General features: G+C 40.3%; 1 protein-coding gene across 2 annotated transcripts in view; it reads right to left on the bottom strand.

The window, feature by feature from the left end:
• Nucleotides 1-8,999: 8,999 nt before the first annotated feature.
• LOC124146452 (cilia- and flagella-associated protein 61-like) overlaps nt 9,000-26,368 on the bottom strand; it is a 96,810-nt gene continuing 79,441 nt past the window's right edge. For both annotated transcript variants that reach the window (XM_048403902.1, XM_048403903.1), the window contains exons 27-31: nt 23,956-24,060; nt 22,598-22,701; nt 19,548-19,638; nt 17,438-17,497; nt 9,000-9,328 (exon numbers count right to left, since the gene is read on the bottom strand). In XM_048403902.1, coding sequence (XP_048259859.1) covers nt 9,188-9,328; nt 17,438-17,497; nt 19,548-19,638; nt 22,598-22,701; nt 23,956-24,060 — 501 coding nt within the window. In that variant the 3' untranslated portion in view covers nt 9,000-9,187. The remainder of the gene's footprint in view (nt 9,329-17,437; nt 17,498-19,547; nt 19,639-22,597; nt 22,702-23,955; nt 24,061-26,368) is intronic.

Here is a 26,368-nt window from a genome sequence, read left to right as displayed (position 1 = left end):
TCACATAGAGACACATATTCTTGCCTTCTCTCTCACATTGAGACACATATTCTTGCCTGCTCTCTCACATACAGACACATATTCCTGTCTTCTCTCTCACATAGAGACACACATTCTTCCCTTCTCTCTCACATAGAGACACATGTTATTGCCTTCTCTCTCACATAGAGACACATATTCTTGCCTGCTCTCTCACATAGAGACACATATTCTTGTCTTCTCTCTTACAAAGAGACACATATTCTTGCCTTCTCTCCCACAAAGAGACACATATTCTTGCCTTCTCTCTCACATACACACATATTCTTGCCTGCTCTCTCACATAGAGACACACATCCTTGCCTTCTCTCTCACATAGAGACACATATTCTTGCCTGCTGTCTCACATGGAGACACATATTCTTGCCTTCTCTCTCACATAGACACATATTCTTGCCTTCTCTCTCACATACACACATATTCTTGCCTGCTCTCTCACATAGAGACACACATCCTTGCCTTCTCTCTCACATAGAGACACATATTCTTGCCTGCTGTCTCACATGGAGACACATATTCTTGCCTTCTCTCTCACAAAGAGACACATATTCTTGCCTGCTCTCTCACATAGAGACACACATCCTTGCCTTCTCTCTCACATAGAGACACATATTCTTGCCTGCTCTCTCACATAGAGACACACATTCTTCCCTTCTCTCTCACAAAGAGACACATATTCTTGCCTTCTCTCTCACATAGAGACACATATTCTTGCCTGCTGTCTCACATGGAGACACATATTCTTGCCTTCTCTCGCACATAGAGACACATATTCTTGCCTGCTCTCTCACATGGAGACACATATTCTTGTCTTCTCTCTTACAAAGAGACACATATTCTTGCCTTCTCTCCCACAAAGAGACACATATTCTTGCCTTCTCTCTCACATACACACATATTCTTGCCTGCTCTCTCACATAGAGACACACATCCTTGCCTTCTCTCTCACATAGAGACACACATCCTTGCCTGCTCTCTCACATAGAGACACACATCCTTGCCTTCTCTCTCACATGGAGACACATATTCTTGTCTTCTCTCTTACAAAGAGACACATATTCTTGCCTTCTCTCCCACAAAGAGACACATATTCTTGCCTTCTCTCTCACATACACACATATTCTTGCCTGCTCTCTCACATAGAGACACACATCCTTGCCTTCTCTCTCACATAGAGACACACATCCTTGCCTGCTCTCTCACATAGAGACACACATCCTTGCCTTCTCTCTCACATGGAGACACATATTCTTGTCTTCTCTCTTACAAAGAGACACATATTCTTGCCTTCTCTCCCACAAAGAGACACATATTCTTGCCTTCTCTCTCACATACACACATATTCTTGCCTGCTCTCTCACATAGAGACACACATCCTTGCCTTCTCTCTCACATAGAGACACATATTCTTGCCTTCTCTCTCACATACACACATATTATTGCCTTCTCTCACACATAGAGACGCATATTCTTGCCTTCTCTCTCACATAGAGACACATATTCCTGTCTTCTCTCTCACATGGAGACACATATTCTTGCCTTCTCTCTCACATAGAGACACATATTCCTGCCTTCTCTCCCACAAAGAGACACATATTCTTGCCTTCTCTCTCACATACACACATATTCTTGCCTGCTCTCTCACATAGAGACACACATCCTTGCCTTCTCTCTCACATAGAGACACATATTCTTGCCTGCTGTCTCACATGGAGACACATATTCTTGCCTTCTCTCTCACATAGAGACACATATTCTTGCCTGCTCTCTCACATGGAGACACATATTCCTGCCTTCTCTCTCACATAGAGACATATATTTTTGCCTTTTCCCACATAGACACATATTCACTCACAATCGATTAAAATGAGAATTATCAATGTTTGATCTGAGTGCCTGTCTTAGCCCCTGGGCCCACTTGCACAAAGTGATCAAAGCGCTCAGATGATCGTCACTCCCTTGCTTTAACATCGGCTTACAATAGTCGTAGCGCTAAGATCGCTTTGATCGTAAGACAACATTCATTCAATCTCTCGCTCAATGTTCACACATGTACTATGCACTTCATTAAATATATGTGTAATTTGACATGTATATTTTACATAGTGTGTAATGTGTGCATCTGAACGGGGCCTCAGTCAGTCAGTGAGACAATCAGTGAGGTTACGCCGCTTTTAGCAATATTCCAACAATATCACGGCGGGGGACACCAGAAATCGGCTTCATACACTTTAACCACTGGGGTGCCCCACCGACGTTTGCCTTCAATGAGTGAGGGACTGAATGTTGTTGAATGCCGCAGTCAGTATTGGAGCTATATCACAACGACCTGTAAAACACCAAACCCCGTACAGGCACACCAGTGGTTGATAGTATGATCAAATATCCGCACCTATGCACACCCCAGACTTCATTCACAATTTCAAACGCCTACCTTATATATCCAGCGAAAGTTAAACTTTTCACATTGAAATCGCATCCTCTATTACGGCGTTTGAATCTGTACAACGATAACCGACACGAACAACATGACAGAGCTCTGTTGCCAATCTGCTCTCAAATACGTAATGCGTTTAGACCTGTGTAGCAATCCGTCACCGCTACTATCTACAATTGTCATGGCGTCATAGACAGGGTGACGTCACGTTCATAGAGTTGTATTGTCGTGACGTCACGTCAGCTGATTACCGTCTTAAGCTGGTTCCCGGCTCCCTATGCGCGTCGTCAACTTGCTCCATCGTGATATTAGAGACGGGGCCCAGCTTATGCTCAACCTCAGCACGTTATGAAGAGGTGGATCCTTTATTAAGGTGACACCTATATGTACCAAACAATTGACTGATAGCATGATTATAAAATGTGAACCTTAAGACATGATATGGTTCAGTTTAATAATGAAATATGTTTTTTTTATTCAAAGTTAAGGTGTAATAGAAATAGAAAAATGAAATAGCTTCCTTGCTAAAACACAAATCTGGATATAAGACATAAATAAAAATGGTGGCCTTGTAACAGTTTAGTTTTTAAAGAAATACGAATTTAAAAGAAAACGTGCTTTTGCAAGATTATCACGTGGCATATATAAGAAAACAACACATGATATTTTGTTATGTATTAAGTATCAGCTTCCAAGGCAACAGTCTGCAAGATTAAAGGTTATGCTGTTTGACGACAGCTGTAATGGCGCGTTTCAACTTCATCTAAATGGCGACAGTAATGTAAATAACACGATAAACCGATGCCAGTTGATACCAAATTAACTTCTAATTGAAAATACGCACAAGAGGAAATCTCATTTCAGTGAAATACACAGCATCACGTGTTGCGGGAGGTCATATCGATTTCATTTCAAGTCGGTCATCAATTTCAGAATTGATCCTTTTTTTCCACTTTGATAAGGTAATAAAACGATTCTGGGGGTCACTTTTCAATATGGAAATTGCTGCAATATGCGAGATAGATTTGATAATTTGTTGTATTTGATATATGAAAAAGGGTGACCTAGTCACCTGAGGGGCCATATTTCACATTGAGGAGCTGCGCCCTTTGTCGCACACATGGTGTAGGGACTTTGTTTAAGACATCATGGTTCTCGTTCCGACTGTAGGTGATTCTTGAAGCCACCGTACACCTGCTTCTGATAACCAGGGGAATTGTAATATACGCGCGAAAAAAAGGCCTAAAAAATTCAGAATTGTGTCCCTTAGCAATGTCAGGATTCGCAAGTTGTGGGTTTGACTCAGTGATTCGCCCAAATATTAACCCTTTGTCTATCATCACTGTACTTGTGCTCGTTGATGTCATCAAAATTGTAACCTGCGTCACTGTGACGTTTTACTCCTGTAGTAAGCTGACAGACACCGGCATGGCCGATATATTGTAATTCAAAGCGAAAACTCATGTGGAATGTTTTTGCTTCTGAGGTTGCTGTGAATATGGGATCAAGCCAGCAAACCAAATCAATTAACAGTATTCAGGCCTTAGCTACCAGGATCCGGTTACTATCGTGATTTCCCCCAAAGTGGTAAATGTTTACTTCCTGCGTCATAGTAGACGCCACGTTGTGGAATTACAGAAACACTATTCGATGTAGCATTGCACTCTTACAGTCACTACATATCAATTATTATATAAATGTTTATGAATAGTGACATCTACAAAGTGTAAATTGTTACATCACAATGAACCGTTCTTGCCTTGATGCCACTACCAAGAATACACCTGGTCAACGTTCCTCTGTTCTTTACAGAATAGGAATAAATCAGCTTTAGCATCAACACCCACTATTTGCGTCTTTGACTCTCTTCACTGTCGCCATATTTCACAAAAATAATGTTTAAAGACGTTAAAAACAATCCACGCTCCTTTCATCAATTGTTGCATCAGACCTTCGCATCTGTTATAGATGCTAGGTTATATTAAGTCACAAGATGTCTGCTGATAGATAAAGTTGACTGTTTCGGCTCCGCATACGAGCCGTTGGCATTTGCTTCGCTCCTGGTGATATATGAATACCTGATACGTCATCGAACCTCAAAATAACCTGTTTGTGTCGAAGCGACTGACTATCAGTGTCATTGACGTGTGGAGAGGTATTTCCCTTGCCTTGCAACAGAAAGCATTTGTTTTCACATTTAATGAGAACCGCAGACAATATCCGATATTTTTGTATATAGCATACCTCAGGTCCCAGTTTGACAGAAGAGCGTTGGTAATGTATTGATAGGGTGTTTAACAGGACCCAATGGACTATTTAGAAACGGGGAGGTCCGACTCATAAGTTAAATTGGTAAGAAAAGCATCACAGCGGCCTCGATCCACGCTGCCGTATGCCCTGAACATGGCATTAAAACACAAGCACCTATGCTATATAACTGTATGCAAACCACTAAAACACAAACACATATGTTATATAACTGTATGCAAACCACTAAAACACAAACACATGTGTTATATAACTGTATGCAAACCACTAAAACACAAACACCTATGTAAAATAACTGTATGCAAACCACTAAAACACAAGCACCTGTTATATAACTGTATGCAAATCACTAAAACACAAACACCTATGTTATATAACTGTATGCAAACCACTAAACCACAAGCACCTATGTTATATAACTATGCAAACCAATAAAACACAACCACCTATGTAAAATAACTGTATGCAAACCACTAAACCACAAGCACCTGTTATATAACTGTATGCAAACCAATAAAACACAACCACCTATGTTATATAACAGTATGCAAACCAATAAAACACAACCACCTATGTAAAATAACTGTATGCAAACCACTAAACCACAAGCACCTATGTTATATAACTGTATGCAAACCAATAAAACACAAGCACCTATGTTATATAACTGTATGCAAACCACTAAAACACAACCACCTATGCTATATAACTGTATGCAAACCACTAAAACACAAGCACCTATGCTATATAACTGTATGCAAACCACTAAAACACAACCACCTATGTTATATAACTGTATGCAAACCACTAAAACACAACCACCTATGCTATATAACTGTATGCAAACCACTAAAACACAACCACCTATGTTATATAACTGTATGCAAACCACTAAAACACAAGCACCTATGCTATATAACTGTATGCAAACCACTAAAACACAAGCACCTATGCTATATAACTGTATGCAAACCACTAAAACACAAGCACCTATGCTATATAACTGTATGCAAACCACTAAAACACAAGTCCTATGTTATGTACCTGTATGCAAACCACTAAAACACAAGCCCCTATGTTATATAGCTGTATCCAAACCGCTAAAACACAAACCCCTATTCTAATAACTGTTTAATAACTACTAAAAATAGTTGTGTTTGATGAGGCATCTGGGTCGTTGGTTGGAATGCAACTTTCACTGAGTTTGTTTGATTGCAGGTATGTGACACAGCTGTCGGGGACACTGGCTGGAACAACTTCAGATGTGTGACACCACACTTAGTTGAAGTCTGTCGCTTATTCTATGTTTAACTAATTAGCGACAGTCTTTAACCAGGTATGGTGCTCAAAAACTTCGATGACGACCTGGATACTCGCACGGCCTTAAAGAAATGAGAAGGATTTTACGCCGCTTCGATCAATATTGCAGCGTCGAGGAGCAGACCCTGAACACCCACTTGTTCACAACACGCATTACCAACTAACCTACTTAAGACTTAAGGGCTCCTTATAATACTCGAATGTTTCTTTTCAGAATAAGTTATAGTAAACCTTATACATAACTTTATTTCGGGGCCCTATGTCAGTCTAATGTTATCTCCGCTGCAGTAAACCCAACTTGGTATTCACGTAGAGATTACAGGGAATTTTAGCACGTTTGTTGTTAGCGGTGGGATTTTCTTCATTTCCTGCACTAAAAGTTTAAAATAATATTTCTCTGAAAAGATAAGCCGAACAGTATATATTGCACACCTTTTTCAGAACATAAGTTTATCAAACGCACTTTTTTGTGTGTGTTAAAACTAGAGCAATAATATGCTTTTCCAGTATTTTCGTCAACAAATTATTATTTTTTAAAAACAACAGAACTTCAAATGGTCGGTCCCTTAAGTGACAATTATACCCGTTTATATACATGATCACTCTTTATAGTGTTTGGCCACTGTGATACCATGCCGCAGTTAGGCGTGACACTCAACACACTGATACGGACACTGATACGGACGCTGAGCCGGACAGTTGTTTTTTCCCAAGCGCCAGGCAGGGTAACAAGCAGTATCGTCGATCCCCGGCCGCGACATACCAAAAGACGTTAAAAGATCCAACTTGTTGTTACCCTGTCTGGCGCTCGGCTTTAAGGGGCTAAAACAAGGACTGGTCGGCTCGGAGTCAGTATACTGTGTCTGAATGGGGTATTCATGTTAAACTGCTGCATGGTATCTCAGTGAGCTAGCACTATAAATCAGCATCAGTCCGGACTAGTACAAGCAGCCACACAAACACACACACGTACATGCACGTCGCTATACAAGTGCAATAAAAGTGGACGCGACGTTAAACCCCATTTCACCCCACCTCCATATTTTACTGCCACTTGTATCAAATACCACAGCTTTTCCTCGTCTTTAAACAGTGCTATTATTATTTTTTATATTTCTGTGATCTTCATCCCTGTCAACTACAATGGCATCTGAGTCCTGAAAATAAATTGGCAATAGATAACAAGTTGTCAAGCAATACCTATTTAATTGGGCCTGACATTCCTCCTAAGATCCAAATGAGGGTCTCAAGGAGCTGGTCCCTTGTACAGCAACCACCATGATTGTGGTGAGGGACTCAGGAGGATCTAAAAGTCGTATGTTTAAGCTGGCTGATAATGTGTCGGTGTACTTGGCCGGTGTTGATCATTGCTCATGCTATCAACCACTGGTTTGTTCATCCTAGATCTGATTACTTGCAGCCATGATAGAGCTGGAAATTGCTGACTACTACTTGAAACAAATTGCCATTTTTCACTCATACTTTCATACGCTCTGTGAGTGAGTAGGGGCGGTCGGGTAGCCTAGTGGTTAAAGCGTTCACTCGTTACGCCGAAGAACGGGTTCGATTCCCAACATGGGTACAATGTGTGAAGCCCATTTCTGGTGTCCCCCGCCGTGATATTGCTGGAATATTGCTAAAAGCGGCGTTAAAACACTCACTCACTCACTCACTGTGAGTGAGTGAGTGAGTGTGAGCGAGCGAGCGCTCAGTGGCAATAAAAAATATATATGAAAATACGCAATACATTTTTTTATTTACATAACATATCACAGAGTATTGGAATGTTTACTAATGTGAATACCACAGATCATGTAGAATAGGTACAGACACCACAGTACTTATATATTATATATCATATTATATTTTACATTTACAATTCAAAGAAATACAAGTGGTATTTCATTACGACTTAATTCATGTAAACATTCATAAAAAAATCTCTCTCAATATGGTCATTACATTGTCAGTCAAGAATGACATTTCCTTCTGTTTTTGTTTCAAAAACTCAAACGGTAGCACATGCTTCATCTTCTCCATTCCGGCTCTGCTTGAAGTCACTGAGTCAAATCCTACATCAATGAAGCTGCTGCAGCTTACGACCGTGCAATGACAAGCCAGCACCAGCAGAGTCAACGGATGGAAAACTGATAAGGTATATCATTGTGAATAATGTAAAACATGTATGAGATAATCATAGGAGTATCAAGGACAAATATGTGCATTCAAAACTATGATTATATCTACACAAAACCTTTCTAGGTCTGTCATGACATTCACTATACCTACACAGCACAAGAGTGGATGTATATAGGTAGGTGTGAATAGAAACATGGACCAACACAGTGTTACTTCCAACTTTGGTCCTCCATGAGATTGTTCATAACTGAATTTCATCTGGTTGATTAAACTTACCGTATTCGACGTAATAAGCACCCCGCTCTAATAAGCGCCCACGGCGATATTTACTAATATATTGGCTAGTGAACAATCCCAATTAGCACCCCTTCCGATTGATCAATGTACACAAGACTTATTCATTCGTGTATGATAAGCACCCTTAATTATGGGCCATTAAATTCTCGAAAATATGTCTATCTTGTATAATACGCACAGATTCTTCTTTTATATGATTTCAGGCTGTCAGCATAAACCACAAAATTTACAATCTTTCGACTCTGTTTTATCTCACCAAAATTATATTCTAATAAGAGCCCCTTATTTCTAATTTTGAGGGCGCCCTGGGCGCTTATTATGTCGAATACGGTAATACTAATCTGTCAAGCAAACCATTTTTTAATACAAAATACTGATTTTAGCAAATAATTTCACAAACATTTCAATATATCAGCTGTCATTAAATTGGAATCTATTAATTTGTTTCTTTTAACAAAATACTGATTTTAACAGAATGTCAGATAATTTCACTAATATATCAATATATTAATGCATTTTTTGTTGCCAAAACAGGAGAAATATATCAAATCAATGTTACAAAAACTCCAACATCATGACATGATTAAAGTTACTGGACAACAGCAGCATGTATAAACAACAACAGTGATGTATGATGGATGTCTATGTTACAGTGGTACAGTGTGTGTGAGAGGGAGGGAGGGAGCCTCACACCATCCCCGGTTTGGCGTACATGGGGAGGTGGTAGTAGTTGTAGCTGATGAAGCTAAGGAGGCGTGTCTCCACCGCCCGCTTGGCGCCCGTCCCGGCATACGCCTCCAGCAACTCTCTGCGCTGTGTCTTGGACATCTGCAAAGACAACATGGGAAAATTTAATAAACCACAGAATGAGGTAGAATTAAGAAACACACAATTTGCAACATGTTCGGTAGAATTAGATAGACCATAATGTTGAGTAGAATTTTATGACAGACTGAATAGGGTTGAATTTCATAATTCATAAATATAGGTAGAGTTCCATAATCTATATATACGGTTCAGTAAAAGTCATAATCAATATTCACAATAGATTCTTTCACATTTAAATATCATAGGTCTCTGGCATGACCAAGGGACACAACTCTGCAGAGTAAAGTGTGGCACCTTGGACGACCAGGCCAGCCATCCCGTTATGCTATGACAGATTAACTTATGTTGTTTGAACTACGGCCACAAAACTCAAATTAAGTTGTTTTCAGTAACTAGACAGGAGTTAATCAAACACAAAAATGTCGTCATACAGGTTCAAATCTCATTTGATGAGCACAAAAACTCATCTTTTCTGATTTCAAGTTAATGTTTTCATTATGTTTTAGTATATATATCATAATGCTTGCACAGAATCTCTTTTCCTTTCCTAAAAAAAAGTACTATCTAACACTCCCACAGTGGTATGGGAACAATGGCCATCCATAAATATTATAGCCATACAGGTCGGCAGTATCGGACAAGACACGTCCCAGGTGGAGTCCTCTCAAAAACGTCCCACATCAATATTTGGCAACACTAGAGCCAATATAACACCGAGCCTAACATAACCAATGATTATTCATGTTCCACACAAAGCAAAGCTGTTCTCTGCACTATATCAATCTGGGGCGAAGAACAAACCCGAATATAGATTGACCACTTGCTGATTGAACTATTAGTGACGTTTTAATCTGGGATCTCCAAACTACACAGCAAACATGAGACCACTGGTCGCCAAGTGTTGTGTTACAAGCCTTCAACAACTGATACTGCGCTCACCAATGTAGGATGTGTTGATAGAGACACAGCCACTCACACACTGCTATGCAGAGAGGGACTCTTTGTTTGATTGATGTCTAGCGCTGGAATAGTTTAGCTGCCCAGACATTTCAGTTTGTATCTGGAAGTTTTGTGGCTGATGACAGCACGATGTTCAGTTGAACATATCTACAAACCAATTACACTATGCATATCAGAAGGGTTAAACCATGCTCTGCATATTGGGTCAGTTACCGTATTCGACGTAAAAAGCACCCACAGCGATATTTGCTAATATATTGGCTCGTGTACAATCCCAATTAGCACCCTTTCCGATTGATCAATGTACACAATACTTATTTATTCGCGTATAATACGCACTCTTGTGTTATATGCACCCTTAATTATGGGCAATTAAATTCTGGAAAAATATATCTGTCATATATAAACATATCAGGCTGTCAGCATAAACCACGAAATTTATCTTTCAACTCTGTTTTTTTCGACAAAATAATATTCTAATAAGAGCCCCCTATTTCTAATTTTGAGAGCGCCCTGGGCGCTTATTATGTCGAATACGGTATATATAAAGTGGGGGCTGTATTTTTAATTATTGTATCTTCATTTAGAATTAATATGAAACATCGGCATAGAATGGTAGTATCCATATATACAACTCAAAAAATTAAAGGATCACCCAATTCTTTCATATTACTATCGTTAATCTGCCATGCCATATACCAGGGCTGTAATATGAAAGAATGGGTGGTCCTTAATTATTTTCAGTAGTTTTTTTATAAGCTTATTATGATTGTTAAGGACAACCATGATTATCCTGGGTAACTGTCTCTATTCTAACATGACATAAACCCTGGACCCATGCACTACCATAACTTTGTTCTGAGTTATATGTGTCACTATTTGGCTGAAATATTGCCAATGCGACATTAAATATTAACTCACTCATTTGAGTAATATATACTCACTGCCAAAAGTAACGTGAACTGCTCTAATAAGCGCCCATGTCGGTATTTGCTAATATATTGGCTAGTGAACAATCCTAATTAGCACCCCTTCCGATTGATCAATGTTCCCAAGACTTATTTATTCGTGTACAATACGCACTCATATGTTATATGCACCCTTAATTATGGGCAATGATATTCTAGACAAATATATCTGACGTACATAAACATTTCAGGCTGTCAGCATAAACCACGAAAATTATCTTTCAACTCTGGGTTTTTTCCACCAAAATAATATTCTTATAAGGGCCCCCTATTTCTAATTTTGAGAGCGCACTGGGCGCTTATTACGTTGAATACAGGTCAACAACATACTGCTAATACTATAAAATAAATTTGCAAATGGAAACCATGTATAACAAACTAAAGAAATATTGCGGGCCCAACAATGACCTTGGTTAAACTTGACACAGGAATGACATAACCTTTAACATTTCACCAAGAACAACAATAGTCATCTTGAAGTGACTGTGGGAACTGGCAAATACAGAATACTGCGGCATGTTCATCTGATGGTCTTTTGTGATATGTAACTATCCTATTGATAAGACCTACATTCAAGACCACTCATCATGATCAACAAAACAGCTGGCATACCAACCACTAGAAAAATGCCCCTACTTCTTTTCTCTGACACAAGAACTGAACTGAGATTCCAGATTGAAATGCTGAATTTAAAAACCACATTAAAATGATCTTTTTCATCATCACACCCTTGGAATAAACTGTACCAAACTGAAACCCACATGGTCCTAAATGAAACAATGTTGGCTTGATAATGAAATATGCATACATGACATGACTTAAAGTGGCATGTCCAGTTCTGGAACTCCAGGACCTCCAGGAAATGGGTCAGACAGTGTCTCAAGGCAAGCCGTGTTCCTGGACAAGCTCAGTCTCACAGTAGGGTAGGGTATGTTTTCCTTGCAGGAGAACTTGGGCCAAATAACAGTCATGCCTCTAGAGCATTACCAGTGGTTGTACATTCTGCTAGTAATGAGAGGATCGACTGACAGGGGAGACAATGGACTGGTGCTCTGACAAACACACCATACATTCTAGGTTTTATCTCAAGGAAAAACGGAATTTACAACAGTTGTCAACTGTATTTTATTTTCCAAAATAGTACCTTGACACTGTAGCACACTTGGCCATACGTTGAGCAGGTCAGTATTTCTTCAAAAACAGCCAGTTATTGCAGTGTCCATACTTTGATACCAGGGACTCATGATAATTCTTATTGGAGGTCACAGCATGATATTGATGTTCACTGCTAAGATGGAGGCCACATTGAAAATCCTACCTGAACCTCATGAGTGAGTGACATGATCAAGTTCATATAAATAGTTAACATTTACAAGCGGAAAAGGACATTTGTTCCAACTTCAAGAGAGAAAATCTAACCATGAGTAAGTCAGAGATCTGGATATTTTACCATATTTCTTACTAGTTTATCTACATCTTATCCGAAAATCAACATGCAAGTTTTGAAATGAATTCTCTAATTCTCTTCCATACAAACACATCCACCAACTTTCACAACAATTTCTGAAGGCTTTTGCTAATTTTTAAATAATGAATATCCTGTTGGCCAAAAAAGAAAGGACCCTTATCATATCTTGTTGAACAGGCGTCATCGGAAGAGTACACTTCCCTCCATCCCCCACAAATTCGAAAGAACAAATCATCTGATTGTTACAGCAAGTCCAACGAGAGTGATCTGTCCAACTTGTTGAGGGTATTCCTATCTAATCTGTCTGTTGTTATACAAGAATAATTACTGAGCTATAGTTACTGAAGCTCACTTTTACATTAAACTAGAAATCTTATATCCTGCAGCCTAATAGAAATATAGATATATATGTTTACTCAAACATTTCCCCTCTGTTACTTTGGCTACCTTCACTGGTGAATAGATGTCCAGACAATCCTGTGGTCTGACCAGAGTCAAAGTCAAACTTATTGCCATGGAAACAGAAAAAATATAAACCAATAAATAGCAAAAGGCACCAGCTGCGTCCTGGTCTTTGTGTGTGCAAAGTTTCATGAACGAATACCTATTAGTTTAGAGATATGGTCCGGACAAAAAATGATTACAGGCGGACAGACAAGCAGATTACTATATTCTCCAATATTACATACCAGGGGGACAATAATTAACATGTAATCCTACCTGAATATTTTTTGACAATAGAGATTAACTACAGTGTGACAAACTACCAAAGTGTGCAAGAATACTCAGAATTTGTTTCAGATGGTCACTCTGGCACACGCAGGAAAGAAGTAAGGCTTTCTGCCTCACGCATGTGAAAGAGAACTGAGCAATGGCAGACTACTATCCATACCACTGATTATATGGATACCCGATGGTGAAGATTTCTGTTGAAAATCTAAAGATTTTGATAGTGTGACAGTATAGGATTATGGCAATGATGTAATAGAGGTAGGGTTTTCATGGGAATTATGAAAATTTACTCCTGCCTGAAAATTTTTGGGTTTGATCTTGTCGTTCCCTATAAAGATGGATAGCTACTCCTTAAACTAAGTGTCACATGAATTATATCAAATATATATTGTATGACAACCTTAGTATCAAGACACAGATCATACTGACACCACAGTTACATATTACATCCTTACATATAATATTTGATATCCTGGTTGCACTTTTTAGCCTTCAGTACATATAAGCTTATCATTAATAGGACAAAATGTTAGCACAGTTTCCAGTTAAATCACAGTGTGTCAGCTTTATGTGGGAGGAACGTCCGAAGTGATGCAGGTCTCAAGACGCTTACCACTTTGGTGAAATCCACGAGTACAGTGCTCACAAACTTTGAAACATAATCAGGGAGAACTAGGATTCAAATCCATGATCATAGGTTTCTGGTGCGCCCAAGGGATGCAACTCTGCACAGCAAATTGCGGTGCCTTAGACGACTAGGCCATCCTTGCGTTAACAAATAATCTGATTAAATTCTAAATAATTGTTACTTTCTGATAAAGCATAGAAATAGTAACTCCATTTGTTTAATAAGTAATTTCTATCATTACAGATACAAAGACACCTCATTAGTACATACCCTGTTCAAAAAACCCTTCGTCCAGACATAACTGCTGCATACAAAGTGAAATTACTTCGAACCAATGATTCACTGTTTCAGAATGTCAGGATGTTTTCAAAATAACCTTAATTTATTCTTTGTAATATTACATTCCAATACAGTCAAGTTAATAGCCTGCTTTTTTCACATTATTGCGCCCCAAAACATATATGTCATCGGTCCATCATTAGCAATCAACCGAACGTCTTGCCATCCTAGTCGACATCTACCTTAAAGGCACTCCAAAAACCTTTCATCAACAGATAAGATTTCCAACTAGGTCAATAACTATTTGTCTTTTTCCCTTCCTCCATGGATCTACTTAACCTTCTGATTGTATATCATCAGGGGCTATCTCACTGTGGTCCTGGTACAGATAGCATCTTAATGGGGCGACCATGTCATTAGCTGTCAATCACACACTCATCACTGTCACATACTCAATAAACTGCTTGATTTAGCACATAATGAAGAGCTATTTGGAATCTAGATAGAAATGATTTCAGGTCCGATAAAATAATATTAATGACAAAATATCACAAACATTTGTTTTATGAATATGAATTAGATATGACAGAATGAAATATGTGTTGCTGGTGCGTGTTTATAGGCTATCACTGAACAACATTAATATCGACTTTCATCTTCAGGCCAGACAATCTTTATTCCTTGTTTTACAGATTTTTTTGTTTGTTTGTTGTTTAACACCACACTCAGCAATATTCAATCTATATGATGGCGATCTGTAACTAATCAAGTCTGGACCAGACAATCCAGTGATTGACATCCTGGGCATGGATCTACGCAATGGGGATACAATGACACGCATCAACCAAGTCAGTGAGTCTGACCACATGATCCTGTTAATCGTCTCTTACAAAATGCATGGGTTGCTGAAATCTATTTTGTGAAAGATCCTTGTCAGTAGGATGGAAATAAAATTTATAGAATCTAAATATGTCTTGATCTGAACTTATGTGAATATGTTGCCATGTTTCCTGTCAGTTAATAAAGCATGTCTTTTCCTTTAACCTGTTGTAACCTACTGTCTTGCTGTTGAGTACACTTTTCTTGTGGAGAACACATAATCTTGAATTCAGCAACAAGAAAAACATAATCCTTTTAAGATTTTTTCCTCTCCATTTTTATATGAGCAGCAGGTTTCACGTCATATTGCTACAACAGCTCACTAGTAATATCATATATATAACTCACTCAGTCCCTATAGTGTATTACATAATTTGTAAAATATTCCTTCTCTACTTAAACTTGACATATCCATCCATCCATCCATCCATCCATCCACCCACCCATCCATCCATCCATCCATCCACCAACCCACCCATCCATCCATCCATCCATCAACCCACCCACCCACCCACCCACCCATCCATCCATCCATCCACCAAACCACCCACCCACCCATCCATCCATCCATCCATCAAGCAACCCACCCACCCATCCATCCATCCACCAACCCATCCATCCATCCATCCATCCATCCATCCACCTACCCATCCATCCATCCATCCATCCATCCATCCACCAAACCACCCACCCACCCATCCATCCATCCATCAAGCAACCCACCCATCCATCCATCCACCCACCCATCCATCCATCCATCCATCCATCCACCAACCCACCCATCCATCCATCCATCCATCAAACCACCCACCCACCCATCCATCCATCCATCCATCCATCCACCAAACCACCCACCCACCCATCCATCCATCCATCCATCAAGCAACCCACCCACCCACCCATCCATCCATCCACCAACCCATCCATCCATCCATCCATCCATCCACCCATCCATCCATCCATCCATCCACCTACCCACCTATCCATCCATCCATCCATCCATCCACCAACCAACCCACCCATCCATCCATCCATCCATCCACCTACCCACCTATCCATCCATCCATCCATCATAATATTATTAATTCGTGTATGTTATTGCGTGCAATGAGTTTATTTAGTAAATGGGCCACCAGCCCATTATACAAAGCACATATAACGTAAGAACATATGGTAACGTAAGCATATTGGTATATGATGCATCTACATCCGGCAAGCTATTTTACAATTGCAGAGTTCGACAATGCCTAACGGTGACTGCAGGCAACAGTGCTGGGATGCTAAATGCAATCTGTTGCCGCCACCTCACATAATCAACATTAGAAATTGGCACTAGTCCTGTTGTCCTTGTGAAATTGCCCAATAGTTAATGTATCATAAGGACTAGTAGAAATTTGGCATCTTTAAGTGTTTTGCTATATGTTATCATTGCAAGGACAAATGAACGTTAGTTGCTACCACTGATGATACTGATGTACATAACCAGTTATTGTTCAGCTGTCATACAAAGAGAAGCCTCGTCCACACTGGTGTAATATTTCTTTTTTTTAATATTTCAACATGCATTTGGGGGGACCTACAGGATACAAATTATATCCATTTCACAAAGATTATTATTATCCTGCACAAAGCCATTGTGTACTACGAAAAGAGTTACTTCCAAACTTGAACACAGACTGTCTTTATACAAGTCAGTCATCTTGTCGCCTCTTACGACCAGCATAGGTTGCTGCGGACCTATTTTAACCCAGAATCCACACATGGTACATGAAATTTAAATATGGCATACTGATTTCCATTTCTCTAAATCCAATTCTTTCATTATAACTATGGGCTAGCAAGTCTTATATCAGATTTAAACTGTTTCTACCTACATCCATAACAGCCTCGACATCCTAGGGTCTTGTGTGGAAGTGAGAAGATGTTTTTCTTTAGAAAGTGTACATTTTTGTATTGCAGATTTACAAAATATTACACAAACTTTCTCCTGTAGGAGACCATCTTTCCTCATGTATGGATAACAGAGTTTATCATTATTAGTCTTACTCCCACAGAATATTTCATCAAAAACAGATTCTCTTCAAACACTGACCCGCATCCAACAACCAGTTCTCCATCATCAACCAAACCTTTATCTGTATCTCAATGGTGATGGTGGTTTTTTTTCTCAAAGTTTAAGACTGAAATTTACTCACCGATATTTCATCATCAACCACCATCCGAACCTTCTCCTCTAGGGCTTCCAGTGCTTCCTCCTGCATACGATATACAAACACACATAAGATAGGAGTGAGAGAATGTTGTTTTATGCCACAGTCAGCACTACTCCAGCTATGTCATGCTAGCCTGTATGTAATGAAGTCTGAGCCAGTAGAACCAGTGGTGGGCAGGAATAGTCCATCATGTTGGAGGAAGATAACGCACAGTTAGCTGCATTTTTAATGGGACCTACCATCTTCATCTCAGGGACTTATCTGGAATTCTTAACTATGTGCTTCCAAAAAAAAAAGAAAAAAAAAGAAAACCCATTATTTTTTCAAAATTGGGATATTTCTAAAGTTCTTATTTTCTTGAACTCAAAGATACTTTGACATTGTATTTTGAGATGGCATTCAATGCAATAATATAAAACTAATCATTAAACCTTTTCCTCTTTATTGGCCCTGTTATCAGTGAAATACAGGTTCCTCAACAAAGCCAAAACATTATTTATCAGTTATTACATGAATTGGGAGATTTATAATTCAAATTTGGTAATTTCGACTGACATTTGCTGTAGACTTGAGGCAGAATATTAGCCTCTGGGCAGGTCTAGATAATCCCTGGATTGCCCTCTCAACATGCTTAATGACCTGGGGAACTATATGACCCAGATTCAACACAGGCAACATAAGTCATGACAAAAGCATAGCATCACAAGACAACCTCTAAATCAGTCCCCCTCTGTAAGAAAACCTGTAAACGTTAAGTGAGACATTTCTTCTTTCTGGATAAATAATGCTATCAACTTCTTTTAAACATTGGAGCAAGAAGGCTGAAGACAAGATGCTATGATACGAGTAGGGTCATAATGAAACACTGAGGAAGACCAGCCATTGTGAAGTCTGTTAAACTCTATGTTCATCAAGCACTATTGCAGGGTTATCCTTTTCCGATATGTTAGTGAGTGAGTGAGTGAGTGAGTTGGGTTTTACGCCACTTTTAACAGTATTCCAGTTATATCGCGCCGTGTCAGCTTAATGTGGGAGGAAAGCCCGAAGTGATGCAGGTCTCAGACGTTTACCACTTCGGTGAAACCCACGAGCACGGGTATGGTGCTGACAAACCTTGAAACATAATCGGGGCGAACCGGGATTCGAACCCACAATCATAGGTTTCTGGCGTGCCCAAGGGACGCAACTCTGCACAGCGAATCGCGGCGCCTTAGACGACTGGGCCACCCGTGCCCCCCCGATATGTTAGTACATAAAAAGACTTCACTATAACATTTGGATGAAAACAGGTCTTGGGCATGTTGAGGAATGACATTCCACAGAGACCATATTATGTAATAACAATACCCACACAATACTAGGAAGGTCTAGAGTGAGTGAGTGAGTGAGTGTACACTGAAGGTAGAGTGAGTGAGTGAGGGTGGTTTTACGCCGCTTTTAGCAATATTCCAGCAATATCATGGTGGGGGACACCAGAAATGGGCTTCACACATTGTACCCATGTCAGGAATGAAACCCGGGTCTTCGGCGTGACGGGTGAATGCTTTGACCACGAGGCTACCTGACCGCCCCTCACTGTAGGTAGATCAGTTACAGCTGAGTGTAATGAGACCTGGAGCTAGTAAAACAATGGTTGACAAGAGTCTTCATTGGTGCCATCACTAATGGTGCAGATCCCAATGTCATAAGTTGTCATATTAAGCATAGGTCTTGAGATCTATTCCGCACCAGAATATATCCACAGGGTTAAGAGTGAGTGAGTTGGGTTTAACGCCGCTTTTAACATTATTCTAGTTATATCGCGGCGTGTCAGCTTACTGTGGGAGGAAAGCCTGAAGTGATGCAGGTCTAAGACGTTTACCACTTCTGTGAAACCCACGAACACGGGTATAGTGCTGACAAACCTAGAAACATAATTGGGGCGAACCGGGATTCAAACCCACAATCATAGGTTTCTGGCATGCCCAAGGGACGCAACTCTGCACAGCGAATCGCAGCACCTTAGACGACTGGGCCACCCGTGCCCCCACAGGGTTAAGAAATCACGCAGGCAAAAATACACAAAAAGGTCTTTAACAAAGTATACACTGACCGGACTGGTGATGAGCAGCTCTCGGATCTCATCCCGGAAGTCCGGGAATCTGTCGTGGTAGATAGCCATGCTCCAGGACTGCTGGAAATAGCTGCCAGACAAACGATGAGGTTATATTATGATAAATGTACGCTGTGGAAGTGTTGATAACGAAAAACAACAGCCATTTGATAACATTCTATTCTTCTTCTTTTTCTACTCAAAATCAACACAGCTGTTCTTGATTTGATCATAAAACCATATTTTATTTTGGGTCAATAAACTGTGTGCTGTGGAAGGGTTGACGATGAAAAACATCAGTATTTTAATGATATTTGATTCTTCATTTTTCAACACAGAGATAACAGTCACACTTGGTTGGATTAGAAAAACAATATTTATTTGGGTTCAATGTTTATTTCATTCCATTTTGTTCCCATTAGAATAAATATTGCACTGTGGTGTCACAAGTATAAACCCATGGGGTCCCCCTGATTAATTTGCTGAAACTAGAGGTGATCTTTGTGTGACCCTTCTCTGTAATAACAATAATCTACAGCAAGATGTTCATCTCTCATCCAGGAAGCAGAAGTAACAATTATCTCACACATATATCATTAACATCATGGGAACGTTTACCTGTAATAATGTCAATATTGATTAATAATATAATTCTGTGCTTATTGCAACAAATGAGGTAGGCTAGTGCATGCTGGAAGACAATGCCGGGTATAACCAAAGGCAGTTACACAACAATTACTAGACTAACACTTAGTCTCTGAACAAACAAGCAACTACATTTAAATTGAAAAGGAGCCCAAGTGAGATGGGTGATTCAGAACCTCTAGAAAATGTAAACTTGCTTCATTTAGTGCTATAGCATTAGAGTAAGGTCTGGGTGGAAGGGGAAATGTAGACCTGCTTCATTTAGTGCTATAGCATTAGAGTAAGGGCTGGCTGGAAGGGGAAATGTAGACTTGCTTCATTTAGTGCTATAGCATTAGAGTAAGGGCTGGCTGGAAGGGGAAATGTAGACTTGCTTCATTTAGTGCTATAGCATTAGAGTAAGGGCTGGCTGGAAGGGGAAATGTAGACTTGCTTCATTTAGTGCTATAGCATTAGAGTAAGGGCTGGCTGGAAGGGGAAATGTAGACCTGCTTCATTTAGTGCTATAGCATTAGAGTAAGGGCTGGCTGGATGGGGAAATGTAGACTTGCTTCATTTAGTGCTATAGCATTAGAGTAAGGGCTGGCTGGAAGGGGAAATGTAGACTTGCTTCATTTAGTGCTATAGCATTAGAGTAAGGGCTGGCTGGAAGGGGAAATGTAGACTTGCTTCATTTAGTGCTATAGCATTAGAGTAAGTGCTGGCTGGAAGGGGAAATGTAGACTTGCTTCATTTAGTGCTATAGCATTAGAGTAAGGGCTGGCTGGAAGGGGAAATGTAGACTTGCTTCATTTAGTGCTATAGCATTAGAGTAAGGGCTGGCTGGAAGGGGAAATGTAGACTTGCTTCATTTAGTGCTATAGCATAAGAGTAAGGGCTGGGATGAAGGGGAAATGTAGACTTGCTTCATTTAGTGCTATAGCATTAGAGTAAGGGCTGGCTGGATGGGGAAATGTAGACTTGCTTCATTTAGTGCTATAGCATTAGAGTAAGGGCTGGCTGGAAGGGGAAATGTAGACTTGCTTCATTTAGTGCTATAGCATTAGAGTAAGGGCTGGCTGGAAGGGGAAATGTAGACTTGCTTCATTTAGTGCTATAGCATTAGAGTAAGGGCTGGCTGGAAGGGGAAATGTAGACTTGCTTCATTTAGTGCTATAGCATTAGAGTAAGGGCTGGCTGGAAGGGGAAATGTAGACCTGCTTCATTTAGTGCTATAGCATTAGAGTAAGGGCTGGCTGGATGGGGAAATGTAGACTTGCTTCATTTAGTGCTATAGCATTAGAGTAAGGGCTGGCTGGAAGGGGAAATGTAGACTTGCTTCATTTAGTGCTATAGCATTAGAGTAAGGGCTGGCTGGAAGGGGAAATGTAGACTTGCTTCATTTAGTGCTATAGCATTAGAGTAAGTGCTGGCTGGAAGGGGAAATGTAGACTTGCTTCATTTAGTGCTATAGCATTAGAGTAAGGGCTGGCTGGAAGGGGAAATGTAGACTTGCTTCATTTAGTGCTATAGCATTAGAGTAAGGGCTGGCTGGAAGGGGAAATGTAGACTTGCTTCATTTAGTGCTATAGCATAAGAGTAAGGGCTGGGATGAAGGGGAAATGTAGACTTGCTTCATTTAGTGCTATAGCATTAGAGTAAGGGCTGGCTGGATGGGGAAATGTAGACTTGCTTCATTTAGTGCTATAGCATTAGAGTAAGGGCTGGCTGGAAGGGGAAATGTAGACTTGCTTCATTTAGTGCTATAGCATTAGAGTAAGGGCTGGCTGGAAGGGGAAATGTAGACTTGCTTCATTTAGTGCTATAGCATTAGAGTAAGGGCTGGCTGGATGGGGAAATGTAGACTTGCTTCATTTAGTGCTATAGCATTAGAGTAAGGGCTGGCTGGAAGGGGAAATGTAGACTTGCTTCATTTAGTGCTATAGCATTAGAGTAAGTGCTGGCTGGAAGGGGAAATGTAGACTTGCTTCATTTAGTGCTATAGCATTAGAGTAAGGGCTGGCTGGAAGGGGAAATGTAGACTTGCTTCATTTAGTGCTATAGCATTAGAGTAAGGGCTGGCTGGAAGGGGAAATGTAGACTTGCTTCATTTAGTGCTATAGCATTAGAGTAAAGGGTGGCTGGAAGGGGAAATGTAGACTTGCTTCATTTAGTGCTATAGCATAAGAGTAAGGGCTGGGTGGAAGGGGAAATGTAGACTTGCTTCATTTAGTGCTATAGCATAAGAGTAAGGGCTGGGTGGAAGGGGAAATGTAGACTTGCTTCATTTAGTGCTATAGCATTAGAGTAAGGGCTGGGTGGAAGGGGAAATGTAGACTTGCTTCATTTAGTGCTATAGCATTAGAGTAAGGGCTGGGTGGAAGGGGAAATAATATGGATGAGGGACTGTGAGGCTGAATAGTTACCTGTAGAAGTCTTTGATTAGGCCCTCTTCATACCTGGACAGCATGTTGTTGAGATAACGTTCGTGAATACCAAACAGACATATCAAGTTGCTTGCTGGCACAGGCTGTGGAGAGAGCAAATTAACAGATTCAGCTGCAGGTTGGAGTTCAAATTCAGAAATCACTACTGTCGTATGTACAATTTAATAGCAAGTGTTTGAAATGCATGGGTTATTTGGGATGCAAAACTTAATACCGTAATCAACGTAATAAGCACCCTGCTCTAATAGTTGCTAATATATTGGCTAGTTAACAATCCCAATTAGCACTCCTTCCGATTGATCAGTGTACACAAGACTTATTTATTCGCGTATAATACGCACTCATGTGTTACATGCACCCTTAATTATGGGCAATTAAATTCTGGAAAATATATCTGTCGTTTATAAACATATCAGGCTGTCAGCATAAACCACAAAATTTATCTTTCAATTCCACCAAAATAATATTCTAATAAGAGCCTCCTATATCTAATTTTGAGAGCACCCTGGGCGCTTATTACATCGAATACGGAAACAAGATTTAAACAGTGAAGGTTTCTCTGAATCCTGTGTGTGAGTGATGCTGCTTTCACCAACACTTCAGTCACATCACGATGTCAGGGAAATACATGAAGTGATACACATGGTAGATATCCTGTATTTTGTTAAACCCACAATCATCAGTAGGGACCATATCAGGGACTAAAAAGAAATGCCAATATTGATCGGATCGTGGCATCTAAAGGACATAACTCCACACACACTTATAGTGGTTTCTTTACAAGTATTCCTTGTTACTAAATACTAACTTCAATTAACTGGGTAACATAACCAACCCACATGGATGAGATATAAAGAATATTATACTCGTCTGTCTGTCTGTCATACTGATTTTGACGAAACGAGTGTCAGAATTTGTGTATTTCATGATTGGGAGCAAGGGTAATACATGAATTCGTACAGGAGTTTCGTAAAATCAGTATGACACACATGCAAGTACATTAATTTCTTTATTACCTATTATTTCTTAATTATTTTTTTTTGGTCCCCTTTGGAAAAATGCATTGATCATGACCACCGTCTTAGAAAAACACAATTATCGTATGAAGTCAACAATCTTCAGCTATGACATCATTTCTAGTGTGATGTCATTCTGACCCTACGTCACAATAAGATTCGAAGGATGTCAACAATGCCGTCCACATGATGTAAACAACACACTGGTGCGCGTGATATTTGCACTCGTGCACATACAATGTAATAATATCTTATATCAACTGTTTATCAATGATCAGGGCCACTTGACTACACATGGCGGCCCTTGTATAGGCAATGTACCTGTTTAGAGAGGCAGGTGATGGTCTCTATGGTGTTGTACTGGTTCAGATGCAGACGGAAGTAGCAGGCGTCAGGACCCACCTCCCCTGTGATCAGCTCACGGCCCTGTAAACATACCAGAGCTGTTTTGTAAGTGAGTGAGTTGGGTTTAATGCCTGGTGTTAGTATCTCACATACATCATGTAGGTTAATATGGGAAGACAGCCCAGCTTTTTCACATTGTAAAACCGTATGAGCACAGTATTGTGCTTACAGACCAAGGAAAATAACTGGAGTGAATCATGGACTTGCCCCCGAGAGAAAGAAGATCCAGGCATCACAAAGGGAGGCAACACTGCACAGCAAAGTTTACCAGGCCATCTGTACCCCTTTTTCATTCGATTTTATCAGATTTTCACACATATGTTTCAGTGAATTGATTAGATTACTATTCAGAGCAATGCTACATACAAATTTGGAGATGTTTTATACTGACTTCCATCTGGAACAGTTTTAGCCATATTTAAACATTTTATCATATTGGCCATTAAACTTAAAGGACCAAATATGAAGTGTTTTGAAGGGCATGTCATGCTTCAGTCGTACCTGGACTAAATGCAATCTCATTAAAATCAGATCTTAGTTCACGCTACCGCTAAACAAAGATCTGAGGACATCCCAATACGGGTCACGTCAGCACGACCATTCATCCAACCAATCAGAGCGTCACTTACCAGATCATGAAAGTGTCAGTTGGAATGTGTTTTCTAATCATACAACCACGATATATTTAACACGGGGTATTCCCAACGACAGTTACAGGTTTTATGATTATATCCATTCAATCTAGGCCATCTATAAGCCATTCCAGAATGTTCTTCTTATCAGTTTTAAATTTTTTAATCGAGAATACATCAAAATATGTTTCGAAGCTCGAGAAAGCTGCCTTCTGATTGGCCAATGTCGATTTCTTGTCAGTCATTTCATTGGTCGGTCAAAATTCACGAAAGGTCGTTCTGACGTGACCTGTAATGTGATGTCCTCAGATCTTTGTTTAGCGGTAATGAAAACTAAGATCTGATTTTAATGAGATTAGGACTAAATGTGTACCACATTTGACATATTTACTGTGATGGTAAAAGCACTATATATAGCATGTATTGGATTGACAAAGCAAGTGTAACTGTCCAATTAATGGCCCACGACTAAATCATTAACACAATGTGACAGATGTTCCAGACAGTATCAGTTTGTAACAGCTGCTATTAAGGAGATATTATTCTCTCAAATAATGATGATACTCATACTGAAAAACAGACTAGATTTCCCAGACTAGATTTTAAACTGATTTTTCTATTTTTTTATTTTCCAAGCACTGGGGGCAAAGAACAATGGGGGGATAAAGCACTGGGGGCAAAGAACAATGGGGGCATAGAGCACTGGGGCAAAGAGCACTGGGGGCATAGAGCACTGGGGGCAAAGAACAATGGGGGCATAGAGCACTGGGGGGATAGAGCACTGGGGGCAAAGAGCACTGGGGGCATAGAGCACTGGGGGCATAGAGCACTGGGGGCAAAGAGCACTGGGGGCATAGAGCACTGGGGGCATAGAGCACTGGGGGGATAGAGCACTGGGGGGATAGAGCACTGGGGGCAAAGAACAATGGGGGCAAAGAACAATGGGGGAATAGAGCACTGGGGGCATAGAGCACTGGGGGCATAGAGCACTGGGGCAAAGAGCACGGGGGCATAGAGCACTGGGGCAAAGAGCAAGGGGGCATAGAGCACGGGGGCATAGAGCACTGGGGGATAGAGCACTGGGGGCATAGAGCACTGGGGGGCATAGAGCACTGGGGGAAAAGAGCACTGGGGGCATAGAGCACTGGGGCAAAGAGCACTGGGGCAAAGAGCACGGGGGCATAGAGCACTGGGGGATAGAGCACTGGGGACATAGAGCACTGGGGGCATAGGACACTGGGGGGATAGGGCACTGGGGGCATAGAGCACTGGGGACATAGAGCACTGGGGGCAAAGAGCACTGGGGGGATAGAGCACTGGGTGCATAGAGCAATGGGGGAATAAAGCACTGGGGGCAAAGAGCACTTGGGGCATACAGCACTGAGGGCATATTGTGCTCCTGAGTCTATGAGGCAAGAATACATATTACTGGACACCTTAGGGCATTTTGGTGAGGGATGTGCACAAGTTCCTTCCTTCATAACTTTTTTAAACTTTCTTTAATTTTTTCTGAAGCCATTTTTGCCACCTCGCCAAAAACTGTATGAATTATATGTTTTCATAAGTGTGGCTATAATCGTGGCATCAAAAAAACATGGCGGATAAATGTCTGGTTAAATGTGTGTATTCCAAATACCCTATCTGACTTGGATACCAGTCAAGGAATCAGGGCAGCTAAGTCACTGTGACCACCTGAT

Source organism: Haliotis rufescens, unplaced genomic scaffold (assembly GCF_023055435.1).
Source record: "Haliotis rufescens isolate VD_foot unplaced genomic scaffold, xgHalRufe1.0.p SCAF_3, whole genome shotgun sequence".
NCBI lineage: Eukaryota > Metazoa > Mollusca > Gastropoda > Lepetellida > Haliotidae > Haliotis > Haliotis rufescens.
This window is presented reverse-complemented; position numbering and strand designations above follow the sequence as displayed.